Below are 13173 nucleotides of genomic sequence, written 5' to 3'. Positions count from 1 at the left end.
CACCCGCCCGCGCTCGGGCCGAGGCGGGTCCCGCCGGGTCCCCCCCGGCCCCGGGGGGTGTTCGTGCCAAGGGCGGGCCGGGCTGGGAGTCCTCCCCCGCTGCCGTGTGGCGGAGGCTGAACAAAGGGGGTTGGGGGCTACAGCGTCCTGCCCGCCCCCTGACCCCGCCGTAACTCACCTCCTCGCCCTGCCGTCGAGCTCAGCCCTGCCCCACGGGGCCCAGCCCCGCTTTCACGGGGGAACGTGGGCCCTGCTCCCACTCCGGGACTCTGCATCCCTGGCTGGAGCGTTTGCTTGCACCCTGGTACCCTGCAGAGGATTCCCGCAGCGGGAGGAGGCAGCCCTGGGTCACACTGGAGAGGGAAAGGACAAGAGCATCCACAAGTGCGTCTGCTCAGCATTTGCCTTTTGTCCCCACCTGTGACATTTTTGGTGCCACGCAGAAGCTGGCCTTGGTGGCAGGTGGCCCAGCCTGCTGCGTCCAGCATGTCCTGGACCCCTTTGCTAGCCTTTCTGCTCCCCATCACCATGTCAAGCAGCTGGGTGCCAGGCCCAGAAACCGAGCCCCCAGTGCCCAAACACTGAGATGAGACCCATGGGCTCATCCATGGTTTTCCTCCACGCCAGCCGGGTTCAAACCTGATGTGGGTTTGTTCCTGCAGATGAGGCTCGCCATGCTGTGGGATCACTGCTGACCCGTGGTGTGCGTATCCCGTTGCGCTATGGCCAGGGGATGTGTCACCCTGTGGCGCTGCTTCAGTTGGGAGGGGAAGAAAAAGCAGTGAGCAAGGTCCTGCCATGGAGAGGGTAAGAGGGGCAGCAAGGTAGCAGTCTCCTTCAGTGTGAGAAAGAGGGTGTTCAACAAAACAAGTAAGCTTCCAAACCTGCCGAAGCCTCTCTTCCCACGGAGGGCAAGGTGAGGAGCTCCTTGCTGCAGGGTGCCAGGACGATTTGAAGTTTAGCTGGGTTTGAAATGCAGCAGGAGTGCATGGAAAAGCGAAAGTATCCACTGGCCCTTGTTAAACACTACGCCAAGCTCCATAAGGAAGCTGTGCCAAGCCGGAGTAGGGCAGCCACAGCCCCCAAATGCCCACTCCAATTAGCAGTTTTGCCACTCTAGCCCATTACCAGCCAGGCTGTCTTGTCCAGGAGAAACCCGCTAGCAATGACACGAGGTGAGGATTTGGTTGTTTTTTATTTATTTTTTTTTTTCTTCTCCTTCATCTTTTTAACCTTTATTTAGAAACTATTCACCAAATCTACAAGGTTTCTCTGTACAGGTCCCACCAGGCGAACAGCAACACTGACAGATTTCTGCACGCAGCCCTGGCTCGCCGTACACATTGCCACGGAGAGCGAGAGCTGTCCCTGCATATAGGATAAATACAGAGCCTGATGTACTGTACCTGACATAAATTACGGAGGTGTCAATTTGGAAAGTATTTCTGAACTCACTCCTGTTGGAAGGAGGGAGGGGACGGGAAAGCGAAGGAGTGTTGTGTGCTGCCTAAGCCCAGCGGGCACCAAAAATGCCCTCAGGGCTCTGCCCTGCACTGCCAGCACTTGCCCCAGGGACACGGTGCTGCTGGGTGCATCGTAAATCAAATTTCACAGTATCACTGCCAGCCCCGGTACCAATGGCCAAGTCCTGGGCAGCAACGGGCTCTTTCTCTTCCTCCTCTTCAAATTTGGATCTCGTCTGAGCAGACGAGGGACATTTGCCGAGAAGTGGTGTGGCTTGGCAAGAAGGTGCCTTTTTTTGGCTGGTTTATGCCCTTTTTTCATTTGTTTTCTAACCTGGGGAACATACAGACTTGGAGTAAATGAAACAGGCCTGTTTCCAAAGCACATTAAGAAAAGGAAAGGAAAAAAAAAAAAAAAAAGGCACTGCACAGAGGGACCTTTGAGGTAGTCAAAATTTTTTCCTTTCAATGTCTGGCACCAGAGAGGGAGAGAGAGCGAGTGCACATGTGCCCATGTTTCAGGTCAGGGCCGTGGATGTGGCTGTGCATGTCCACCGGCGTGCAAGGACATCTGGGCATGCAAGCCCTGCGCACGGGGACGTCTGCGTGCGCAGAGCCTGTGCCTGGGGGCTGGCGCACCAGTGCCCGTGCAGGCGTGTGGCTTTGCTCACGCCTGTGGCTTTGCTCACGCCTCCGGTCGGTGGCTGGAGAGCATCTGTGGCCCCTACGTGGCCATGTGTCTCTCTGTGTCGGGGGGGGTTCCCATCATGGCAGCTGGCTCAGGGCTCCCCTCGACAGCTCCAGTGGCCCTTTCAGCCCAAAGAAAAAGGGCCATGTCTCATGATACCAATCTCTGTCGTGCTCCTGGGCCTCATCCTGTAGGATAAACACTGCAACAACCCTGAGAGGAGCAGACGTGGTGTGAAACACCAGCCCTCCTTCACCTCATCTCCCTGGATGCTGCTCTGCATGCTGGGGTGGGACCGATGCTCTCCAACCTGCCCTGGAGCATCATGCTTGCTGCAAAACTGGGGCTGAGCCCAACGTGACCTCGCACAGGGCCTTTGGGGGCTGTTGTCCCCCTCCAAGGCAACCCCACCAGGGCAGCCCTACTGCAAGGAGAGGGTCTCTGTGCAGCAAGCCCCCGGGATGCCCGCACCTGACCTGGGGTCCCAGGTGTGATAAGCCCCTGGGCCACTCCAGCTGGGGCTGACCAATTTTATCTGCCACTTCCTTGGCCATGGGCAAGGGCAGCCTGCCTCGTCCCTTGCCTTTCCTGCCAGGAGGAACAAATCCCTGAGGAGTTTCAGCTGGGTGCATTCCTCCGAGTGCACACACAGCAAGGCCGGCAGAGGGGCTGGGGAGCCAAGCACAGCCCGGGCTGGTGCTGGGAGCCACCATCATCTGGGACCCTCTGTCAGGGACAAAGACCCAAATCCCCTGACTGAAACCCTAATGGGGGCTTGGAGCTGGCGGAGGAGAGCCCCTTTCCCCAGCTGCGTACTGGGGACACAGAGAGGACTTTGGCAGGGGTGAACCCAATGAGCACTGGGTCAATGTCACTAAAACCTTGCATTGAGGAGACATTTGAGATAACAAATAAAATCCCCCTGACTTTTGAGTCATGGGGGGCTCACGCACATGTAAACCACTCAACTCCCTTGGAGCAGCTTCCCTGGATAGCCAGATCCTGAACATTGCCAAAAAAATACCTGTGCCAGATCCCTCCCCACCTCTCCCCACCGAGCCGTTCATCATGCTCTGGTGGAAGTGGTGTACCTAAAGCAGAGCACAAACCCCTCTGCCCTCTCTCTCTCTCTTCATTTTGTGCTAGATTTGTTGTGTTTTTCTTTTTCGCTCTTCTTTTTCAGCAACCCCCAACCCAGCTGGAGATAAGTGAACCACATTACAGTACAGGAACAAACACTATCGCAAACCCTGCCCGCGAGCACAGTGTCTCTGCCCTCCTCACCCTGGAGGGAGATGCCCCTGAAGGACTCATGTGCCACCAGCAGAGGCTCACCCCATCCCGGAGCAGGTGTCAGTTGTCCCAGCCCCTCCAGTCCCAGCTCTCCAGAGAGAGTCAGCTAAAGGACGTTGAGTTTTCTTGAGCATGTCAAATTACTATGGACCAGGTCCCACATTTGGAGCAACTCTGGAGGCAGCAGTTTATGAACCACCAGCATACTCCGGAAAAAACACGGCTCCTTGTTCATCTTGCTGTTCTTGTTCTTCACAATGCCAAAAGTTTTGAAGCCCTCGTGCCCAACCGGTGATACTTTAAGGACCTCCAAGCACATTCCTAGGAAGACGTCATCGATGGGGTACAGCTCCAGCGTCTCTGAGGTCTTGTGCAGCCTCTTGGCCAGGGGTCCATCCATGATGAAGCCCCCACCGCCTGCATAAGGTGGGTAGTTGCTTTTGTTGTAGAGGGCACTGGGGATATAGTACTTGTTCTCCTTCTTCCGGATTGGCTTGGCCTTGTAGAGGACATCCCCCACGAAGAGGTCCTCTCCCTCCTTCTTGTCCTCCAGGAACTCCAGGATGTTGCTGGGACTCACAAACACATCATCATCACCTTTGAAGATGAAGCGGACGTTGTCGCAGTAGATGTTCAGCCACTTCAGGAAATGGACCTCTTTGAGGGTGAGGTTGAAGAAGCTGTCCAGGAAATCCCACTGCAAGATGTCCCCATAGATGTGGTTCTCGTAATCCAGCAGTTTCTGGTAGTTGGCTCTCTCCTCCTCCTTGGAGGCCGTGCCCAGCAAGAACAGCGTCCTAATCCTCTTGCCCTCCACCTCCTTCTCCTGGCCCCAGGTTCTCCGGATGGCCTCGCGGCGGTCGTGCTGCGTGATGATAGACTTGACCACGATGAGCAGGTAGACGTCCCCGCTGCACTTCTCGGGGTGGTTGATCAGCATGGGGAAGTAGCGGCAGTGCCGATACAGCAGGAACTGCTGGAAGTTTGGCTCCAGACCTTTGAACCAGTCCACCTTGCTGAAGTTCTGGTTGGCTGAGCAGTTGGTAGTGGTGACATCCCAGGATTTTCCTTGCTTTGCCGTCACACTCTCCTCCTCCTTCACAGGAGCTTTCTCCTTCTTGCTCTTCCAGAAGGTGCTGGTGATGGAGAAGGCATTGTCTCTCTTCTGCGTTTTCAGGGGCTCCGGAGGGGGCAGCTCTTTCTGCTGCTGGCCCTGCATGAACTGGCTGGGGGCCATTCCTCGTTGCAGCACTGTCACCGTGATCACCAGCAAGAAGGAGAGGCAAACCGTTTTGTAGATGGTCTTCTTCCTAAGGGGGTGAGACAAGGGTGTTAAGGAGAGGAAAATGCAGGCTGCGAGAGGCTTGTCTGCAAAAGCACCTCCTGGAGGGGTCATGGGATGTTCATAATCTGTGTCCCATCACCTTTTGATGGGCAGCAGCCTTGTGGGACAAGCTGTGGGACACCTCCACACACCGTCTTCCCATCTGCATCCCACTTGTGGCGTGGCTCCGGGGCCACACTTAACCACAGGGACAGGCACAAGGCATGTGGCAGGCGGCTGCGGTGTCATCTGGTAACCCCGTTTCTGCACAAAGAGCTGGGCAGGGTTCACAGGAAAGAAGAAAATGGGTCGAGAGAGAGAGAGAGAGAGAGAGAGAGAGATGAAGTCAGGACGAGCACTTCAGCAAAGTGGCTGTTTCGGAGGTAAGTCCCAAGGAAAACCCCTGTTTCAGCCATCTGAAAATTGCAGTTGCAGCAATTTTAATGGAAGCATTAGCTCCAAAACATGGACATACTGCCCATGGCCCTAGACTGGCATCACAGGTCACACAACACTGAGAAACCGGAGCTGGAAAGACCACAAGAGTCAACACGAAACAGGCATTTCTGTTCCATTTCAAAATGGCAGATCGGGATAGAAAAAAAATGCCATTTGAGATGAACTTCAAGGTTCAGTGGGGAAAAGACGTCCCTAACCCTGCAAGCACCTTGGGAAGCAGCATTTCTGGGGGCACTGCTGTGCAATGTGGCCAGCTCTGGGGACACATCGCTTCACTTTGCAGTGATAATGAGCAGCGGACGCACTGCAGATTTGGGGGCAGATTTTCCCAGCCTGCAGCAAACCAGATATTGGCATGTCCGTGGTGTCAGGGGGACTGGGGGTGGTAGATCAAACCCAGCCCTCTGAGGTGCCATCCCACTGCTCTCCACTGCTGGACTCATCACCTGGGGAAGCCACTGGCTCATGGGACAAACCCTGGAGCTCACCAGAGGCTTGACAGTGATCCTCCTGGGACAACAGGAAGGCTGTGCCCAGAGGTTACTGATGCACCAAACACACACACACACACACACACACACACACACACTATGTTGCCCCGGAGCGCCCGGCTCCGTTCCACAGCTGGCACGTCTGCACCGATTTCCTCCCGCCGCAGTCGTGCTTGCTCCAGCTGCCTTGGGCCATCCCCGCCGTGCGGATGAGCACCGGGCATGGGGGGCAGCAGCTGGGCTCCACGTGCCTACTGGGATCCTGATGGCTTCCCGAGGGCAGCCCCATCTCCAGCTGCTCCCATGCAGAGCGGACACGCAAGGTGCCCCCGGAGCCCCTTTCCCTGTTGGTGGGGGAGCTGAAGGAGATGGATGTGACACCAGTGTCACAGCTCCCCGGCACCTGTCCTCTTGGCGACAGAAGCAAGTCACAGCTTAAGTGCCACCCACCAGGGACAGCCCTCAGCCTCCTGCTCCCCATTACAGCCAGGAAGATCCACAATCAACTCTACGGGGCAGATGTCATCTTCCCTTTGGGGTAGTCCAGAGAAAGAGCTCAGGCCTGAAATCTGAAACATTTAACCCAAGTAATTTCCAAATAAATAAAAAAAAAGCCTTCAAACTCTCCTGGCCCCAAGGGCCAGCCAGTGATCGGCACTGCCGGGAAGGCTGCTGGGGTTTTGGGGCACAGGCTGCGTCATGACACCTGCTTGGTGGGACACCCCAATGCCCCTCAGGTTCCCCAGGGCAGGGGACAGTATTGCTTTTGGGGACTCAGGCCACCCTGAAATGCAGGCGGCCCAAATGGGAACGGGGGAACCAGGAGCTTTCAGGAGCTCCTGTCTCTGGCTTCGCCCTCAAGCACAAAGAACTTTTCAGCCCCGTGTTTACGTGGGAAAACTGTGATCGCTAGCGTGGACTGTGAGAGCGAGCGTGGAAATAAAGTAATTACAGGCAAATGGATAGATATTCCCCGTCAGGTTTTATATGTGGCCACTCATCTGAGACTGATGAGGGAGCAGTTCTGATTAGATCTCACCATTCCCTTAACTCTCTCCAGCCCTGGCCACACAGCTCTGAGGTTGCTCTTGGAAACCCTCCGGTCCGATAGAACTTTAACCCCTGCACAGCCAAGCCATGTTTAAAAGCTCTCAGCAGTACCTGGCACTGCAGCAGAAATAGTGCCAGTCACCCCTGTGTAGCAAGCCCAACTGCACCAATCCCATCCCGACACCCCCTCCTTGCTCCCACCCCATCCCACTGCACCCCATCCCATCCTTGCACTCCCCACCACCCCAAGGACAACACGTGATAAAATACCCAGCCTGAAGGACGGCCAGAGGTTCCCCAGAAGCCCTGAGCAGGGAGTTACTGATACAATTTTTAAAAATTTGCATAGGCAGGGCTGTCGCTAGCTGGCACGGGTGGCTCTGCCCGCCATAGATGGGAGCCGCATGGAGAGGCTCACCCCAGTACTCTCCTTGGGTCGCTGCTTTTAGTTCCATCCCAGGCAGAAGACACTGCCCTGGGGCTCACAGGAGAGCTCCATCTTTTAATAAGAGGTGGAGGGTCGGGTAGCCTGGGTACAGCTGGGTATATCGGTGAGGTGTTGCACAACAGCACAGAAACATTCCTCCTTCCTTCAGCGGATACCCTTTCCCAGCTCTCAGCGGTATGACGTGCAATTTTTGCTTTGTTACAAAAATCTATTTGGGATTTTTCCTGCAGATCTGACTGCAAACCGTGCAGGCACCACCGGGTCCAGGGAGCCGGGAGCCCCGTGGCCACCTTCTGCTCCGCAGAAATCCTGTCCCAGGACAGGGGGTACCCTGAACCACTACTGCATGCGATTCCCCCATCAAACCAAGGATTGTGGGGGCCAAAAGTTGAACACTCATGTGTGAGTCTTCTGATCTTGAGACTTTCTGCTCTGTGGTCTTCTCAGCTGCACTGGGGGGGCGGGGGGCGGGGGAGAAAGCAGGTCCCACTCTCTGGAGACCCCAAGAACCATGGCTCTGCAGGAGGCAAGGCAGGCACTTGGGTTTCGCTGCCACCACAGAGAAATCACCCTCTGCTGAACCCCAGCGCCCTGCTCTGGGGCACAACCCCAAGCCAGTCCCTCGCAGGGTCCCCAAGAGCCTGGGTGCACCAGGCAACCCGCGCCCGTCCCGGCTGCGCTCCCCTCGGTGCCAACCGGGACCGGCTGCTCCAACCGTCGGTGTCGGTGCCATCGAGAGAGCTTTGAAACGGTCCCGACCCGCCCCTACTCTTCCCTTTTCTTCACCAGGAAAAGCTCAAAAGCCTCCCTGTGAGACGGCCGTGCCCCGGGCGGTTAAATATAAATCCCCAAATTAGAGGTGGGCAGTTTCCCTTGCAGGCGGCGATGCTGGAGGGCAGGCGAGGCCCCAGGAGAGCGGGGCGCTCTATCCCCGGTCCCCGGAGAGGCACACAGCCACTTTTGATCCGCATGAAAACCTCTTTGATCGGCCAGGGCTATCTATTTATTTGGATTCTTCTGGCCCCTCAATTAGACCCAGTCACGAAGGCGGCGGAGGCACCGCCAGTATAGAGCCTTTTCTGTTGGCGGTGCCAAGGGCTGGGGAGAGGGGTGCTTATCTAGGAGCAGATGCCGGGCGTAAAACCACGCAAAAGTCTCCAAAAGCAGCGTGCGCCGGCTGGGTGCAAGCGCCAGGCGAGGCCCCAGCTCACGGCGGTTGTTCCCAACCCCGGGGTGGCCGGGGACACGTCCCCTTCTTATACAAGACGTCTGGTTTCAATAGAAAGCGGCAAAAAACCACGGCGCTGGGGAAGAGGCAAGAGCCGAAAACCGAGGTGTTTCCCCCCTCCTTGGGCATCTGCCCGCAGACTGGCACTGCCGTAGGACGGGGACCCCGCGGGGCAGGTCTGGCCGCCCCCACGGCCCCACCACACAAACCAGCCCTTTGCGGGGAAGGGCTGGGAAAGGCATCCCCCGGGAAGGCGGGGGACACACCGCCATCCTCTGCCCGGTGTCCCAGTCCCGGCTCCCGCCTTGCCGGAGTCTCCGGTGCCCCGCGATGGGAGGAGGTTTGCGCTGGGAGCGGACACCCCAGAGAGGCTTCCCCGGGGGTGGTGGGGGAGGACCCCGCCTGGGAGCCATCTGCAGAGCCGGGGATGGGGACAGGCGGACAGAGGGGACACGGCGCCGTCCTTTGTCCCTTCCCCATGCGCAGCCTCCCCACCAAAGCTGCCCTTTCCCAGCCAGCCGGCCCCCGGGGCGTCCCTAGGGAGCGAGCCGGTGGGAAGGGGACCTCGCAGCCCCCCAGGCTCCGGGCAGGGCGCAGCGTCGGGACGGCGGTGCCGGGCGGTGGGAGCGGAGGGCAGCAGGCGACACCGGGGCTCGGAGCGGGCAGGAAAGGGGTAGGAGCCGGGCTCGGGATCCCCGCTCCCCGGTATTCACTCACCACTGGAACATGCTGGGAGTGCGACGGGGCGGCCGCTCCGCTGCTGGCCGGGGCTGCCCGCGGTCCGGGCGCTTCTCTCTGCCCTCTTCCTCTTCCTCCTCCTCTTCTTCTTCTTTTTTTTTTTAATTTTTTTTCCCCCCCCTACTTTTTCCCTTTTCCCTCCCCTCGCTCTCCGAGGTGGAGCCAAGAGGGATGGCAGAGCAGGTAGGTTAACTCTTGCCCTGCCCCTCCGCCCGCCCCCGCAGCCGCACCAGCAGGCAGAGAGTTCCCCAGTGCTACCAGGGAAAGGGGGTGAAGGGTGACACCCCGCGGTTTCCCTTGAGGACACCCTCCAGGAGCTGGGCACCCTGGACACGGTGCCCTCTCTGGGGTGCATCAACCCTGCCCCATAGCTGTTAATTGTAAAGGATCCCAGTTGTGGGAAGGGGATTCCTGTGTTCACCAGGAGAGGTGCTTTTGGCAGCTGGGATTTGATCTCTGGAAAAGGAATGTGGGTGTTTTCTATGCCCCCAACACAGGCAGGTCACTTTGGGATGACTCCCGAAAGGGAGCTAGGACCTCAGTTTCTCATGGGGACACTGAGATCCCAGCTTTGCCCCTGTGCACAGCATGGTTTGGGATCCCTGGAGCAATGGAGCCATGCCTCTCCTGGGACCCACACCTTACTCAGGACCCCCACCTCTCCTTGGACCTCCACCTCCCCTGGGACCCACATTTCTCCTAGGACCCACATCTCAGTATCCACACCTTGTTGGGGACAAACACTCTGCCCAGGACTCCCACCTCACCAGGCATCCACGCACTGTCCAGGACCCACACCTCACCTTGGGGTGCAGGGAGTCAGGAGGAGATGTTGCTGCAGCAGGAAGGTGCCTGCTCGGCATGCCAGGACCTGTCTCATGGGTCAAATTTCCAGCAGAACCACAGGCAGGTGAGGTGTCCTTCCAAACATTTCCTTCAGTCCTGGTTCGGAGCAGTGTTTCACCAGGACCCCTGCTGCAGCCATATCAGCATGGGACATCTTGTTGCCCATTGAGAAGCAGATTTAAGACCTTCCTTTCCTCCTAAAGACAGCATTTCATTAAGGGTCTTTTTCAGCCATGAACATCAGTCTCCCTTTTCGTCCTCCTCCCATCCCCACCAGCTGCTTATGTCAACCACAAAGTCAGGCTGGGAAGCCTGCAGGAAATCCGTTGGGATATTTCGTTTCCTGCCCAGCAGAGATATCCCAGTCCCTTTCCCCACAGCCCCTCTGCGTTTTGCACAAGTGCTGAGGGTCAGGGTCTCCCACAGCTCTCACAAACCCCTGGACACACTGTCATGGGAAAGGCTCTTCTGTTCTGAGGCTGGACACACAGTGGGACCCACATAACCTCTGCTACTCAAACTGGATTTGGCCCTGCTCCAAGAAAGTCCTACATCAGTTTGGGGAAGAAAGTTGCATGACTTTCTCCTTATCTCAGCTTATCACTTTCCCAGATGACCTGCAGCTCCAGGTCCTAGGGGCTGTGAAAGCTCCCAAGAAAACATTGCCCAAAACAGGCTGCACCAGCTCTGCAGCACCCCACAACTTTATCACCACCGAAGGTCCCTGCGCACCTTCCCTGATTCCTTTTTAGTTTGTTCCCCCTGCCCACAGGAAAGCCTGTATCTGCTGAACTCGTGGCCCTAAGAAAATCACGGCCATGAGACGCACAGAGAGGGTGTCAGGGGTAAAATGAAGAGCCACGCTGGGTATCAGCTTGACCAGAGCAGGATGGGAGAGGGACTCATCTCATCCCTGTAGCACAGGGATGGTAGGTGCATGGCTGGGAATTCACCCCACTCTGCAAAGAGGGGCTCACGGTGCAGGAGGATCCCATCAGAGAACACCCTTTCACAAACAGGCAGAAAGGGATGTGAACAGCAAAGCCCCAAAAACGCAGCCACCATCTGCTCCTTGCAACATGTCCTAGGACCGCAATGGGGACAGGGACAGCACAATCCCCGCCGTAGGGAGCTGGAGTAAAACCCAAATCACAGCCCTGGAGCAGCTGCTGCAGCCGCAGGGGACACCCAGGTGCTGTGGTTGTGTGACAGGCTCCAGGGGCTCTGTGGATCCCCCCGCATCAGCACGGCCGGCCAGCCCAGGGCTGGCCGCAGCGCAGCGTGCCCAAGGGCTGTGCTGCTCCGGCATGGAAGAGGCACTGCTGCTGGGCGAGGAGGGCTCCTGGCAGCCTGCGGCAGGGAGCTCTGCCAGCCATGCTCCCAGGCTCCCGCCTCTCCGACAGCTGCTTCCATGCAGGAAAGCTGTAGGGCCTCGAGCACGAGGACTTCCTGGATGCTCCTGTGCTGCTCCACATGGTTTTGGCTCAAATAACCCCCTCTGTGCAGGCAGACCCCATTCCCACCTTCCCCTGTGTGGGAGAGATGGATGTTCTGCTGTGTGAGGGCACTGCAGAGCTGGGGCATGATGGCTGGGCAAAGCTTTACTTCTGATATTCATTAAAGACCCAAACTGTGTCAAGTCTGGGGCTACTAATGACAGAGATAAGCACTATCCTAGGCATCCCTGGCACCGCCTGCTCATGTTTCAAGGTTAAATCTTAAGCATTTTTCATGTTTTTTTCATCATTACATAGAAAAGTTTAGGACAAACCCAAGTGTTCACGCTCTCCAGATTCACCCTGGGAAAGCAGAAAGGCAGCAGGAAGGCTAAAACCAAACTGAAAGCTTTTTTGTTGTTGTTAAGAAGTCCTCCTCCACACACCTTCTCCTTGCCTCTTTCCAGCACCTGGCAAGAACGGGTTTTACCCGAGCAGCCACAACACCTCTGCTGAGAGTGAAACCTGAAAAAGAGAAACCAGAAGTTTTTTGTTTGCCTAAAACCAGAGCCGAGGGCGACATCACCATGAGCAGATCCAGCCACCAGCAGATCCCTGCTGCTCCTGCCCAGCCCTGCCTTCAGCAAAACCGCTGGATCGGTCACCCCGCCCCTCCTTCGCTGCAGCACCCTTATTTCTTAGATCTAAGCCTTTGGATGAAATTCAGAGGCACCAGGTGCCTTTTTGGCACCATTGGCAGAGCTGCGGGTGGGCAGAAAAGGCTCTTGGGTGGCTGGTGCTGCTCAGGCATGGACAAGCCAAGCTCCTTTGCTTGCGCATCGCCAGTGACATTTCGAGTCGCATCGAGCCACCGAGGTCCCGTCAGAGCTGGCAGGGGACCTGTGAGAAATAACACTCCAGCATGTTATCGTTGCATTGTACGGGGATGCAGAAGGGAAAGCAGTGCACGGACCTTCCTGGGTGACACTCAAGTCACGGCTGGGGTGGCATCAGCTCCTGACAACAGTAGCCACCTCCGTGGCCACCAGCTCCCAGGACCCATTTGGAGATGGCCGGTACCAGTGCCACACACTTGCCTCCCACCCCAGCATCCCTCCCGGCGTCACCACCGGAGATGAGGGCGAGCAACCTGTGGGGACACGAGGCTTTGGAGCCGGCATCTAACAGGGCTACAGGGCATCATTTGGGCAAAGGGAAAGGGCGAGGACTGGGGCGACGCCGAAGCGGCTCATTTAGATGTTCTCAAAGCAAACCACAATGCTTTTTTTGTTTCAAGAAACCTCTTTTCCTTTCAAAGCAGACCTGAATTAAAATGTTTTATAAAAAAAATAAGTACAGAGAAAGAAGCGAGCTTTTTTTATGAAGTTTATGTAATCCCAGAAGACTGGCTTGTGGCAGGTTGACCCAGCCGATGTTTTCCCACTGATGGTTTGGGTTTTGTTTCACTGGAAAGAGCCACCCTGGTTTCTTTGCTACGGGTTTTTTTTGTGTTGCTTTCTGATTACTTTCCATTCCAGCAAATTATACATACACAGAAAAAAATCTCATCTCTTCTCCTGGCGACTCTCACACCTCCTGTCCATTTGTGCCAGTGCCGTGGTCCCCAGGCTGGGTTTCCCACACAAGCCAAGGACCCGTTGCCCTGTGACCTGTGGGGACACCCAAACCAGCCCTCTCCTTCCCAAACC

At 56.8% G+C, this 13173-nt stretch overlaps 1 protein-coding gene across 1 annotated transcript; it reads right to left on the bottom strand.

The window, feature by feature from the left end:
• Positions 1–3550: 3550 nt before the first annotated feature.
• B3GNT7 (UDP-GlcNAc:betaGal beta-1,3-N-acetylglucosaminyltransferase 7) lies at positions 3551–9172 on the bottom strand. The gene is made up of 2 exons (XM_086468192.1): positions 9162–9172; positions 3551–4754 (listed from the first exon to the last, which is right to left on the bottom strand). Exons 1-2 carry the CDS (start codon positions 9170–9172, stop codon positions 3551–3553), a joined length of 1215 nt encoding a protein of 404 aa, XP_086324318.1.
• Positions 9173–13173: the final 4001 nt, after the last annotated feature.

This window comes from Leptosomus discolor, chromosome 7, assembly GCF_034619465.1.
Source record: "Leptosomus discolor isolate bLepDis1 chromosome 7, bLepDis1.hap2, whole genome shotgun sequence".
In the NCBI taxonomy this organism is placed as follows: Eukaryota; Metazoa; Chordata; class Aves; order Leptosomiformes; family Leptosomidae; genus Leptosomus; species Leptosomus discolor.
The sequence above is the reverse complement of the archived record's forward strand: the minus strand, read 5'-3'. Positions and strand labels throughout refer to the sequence as shown.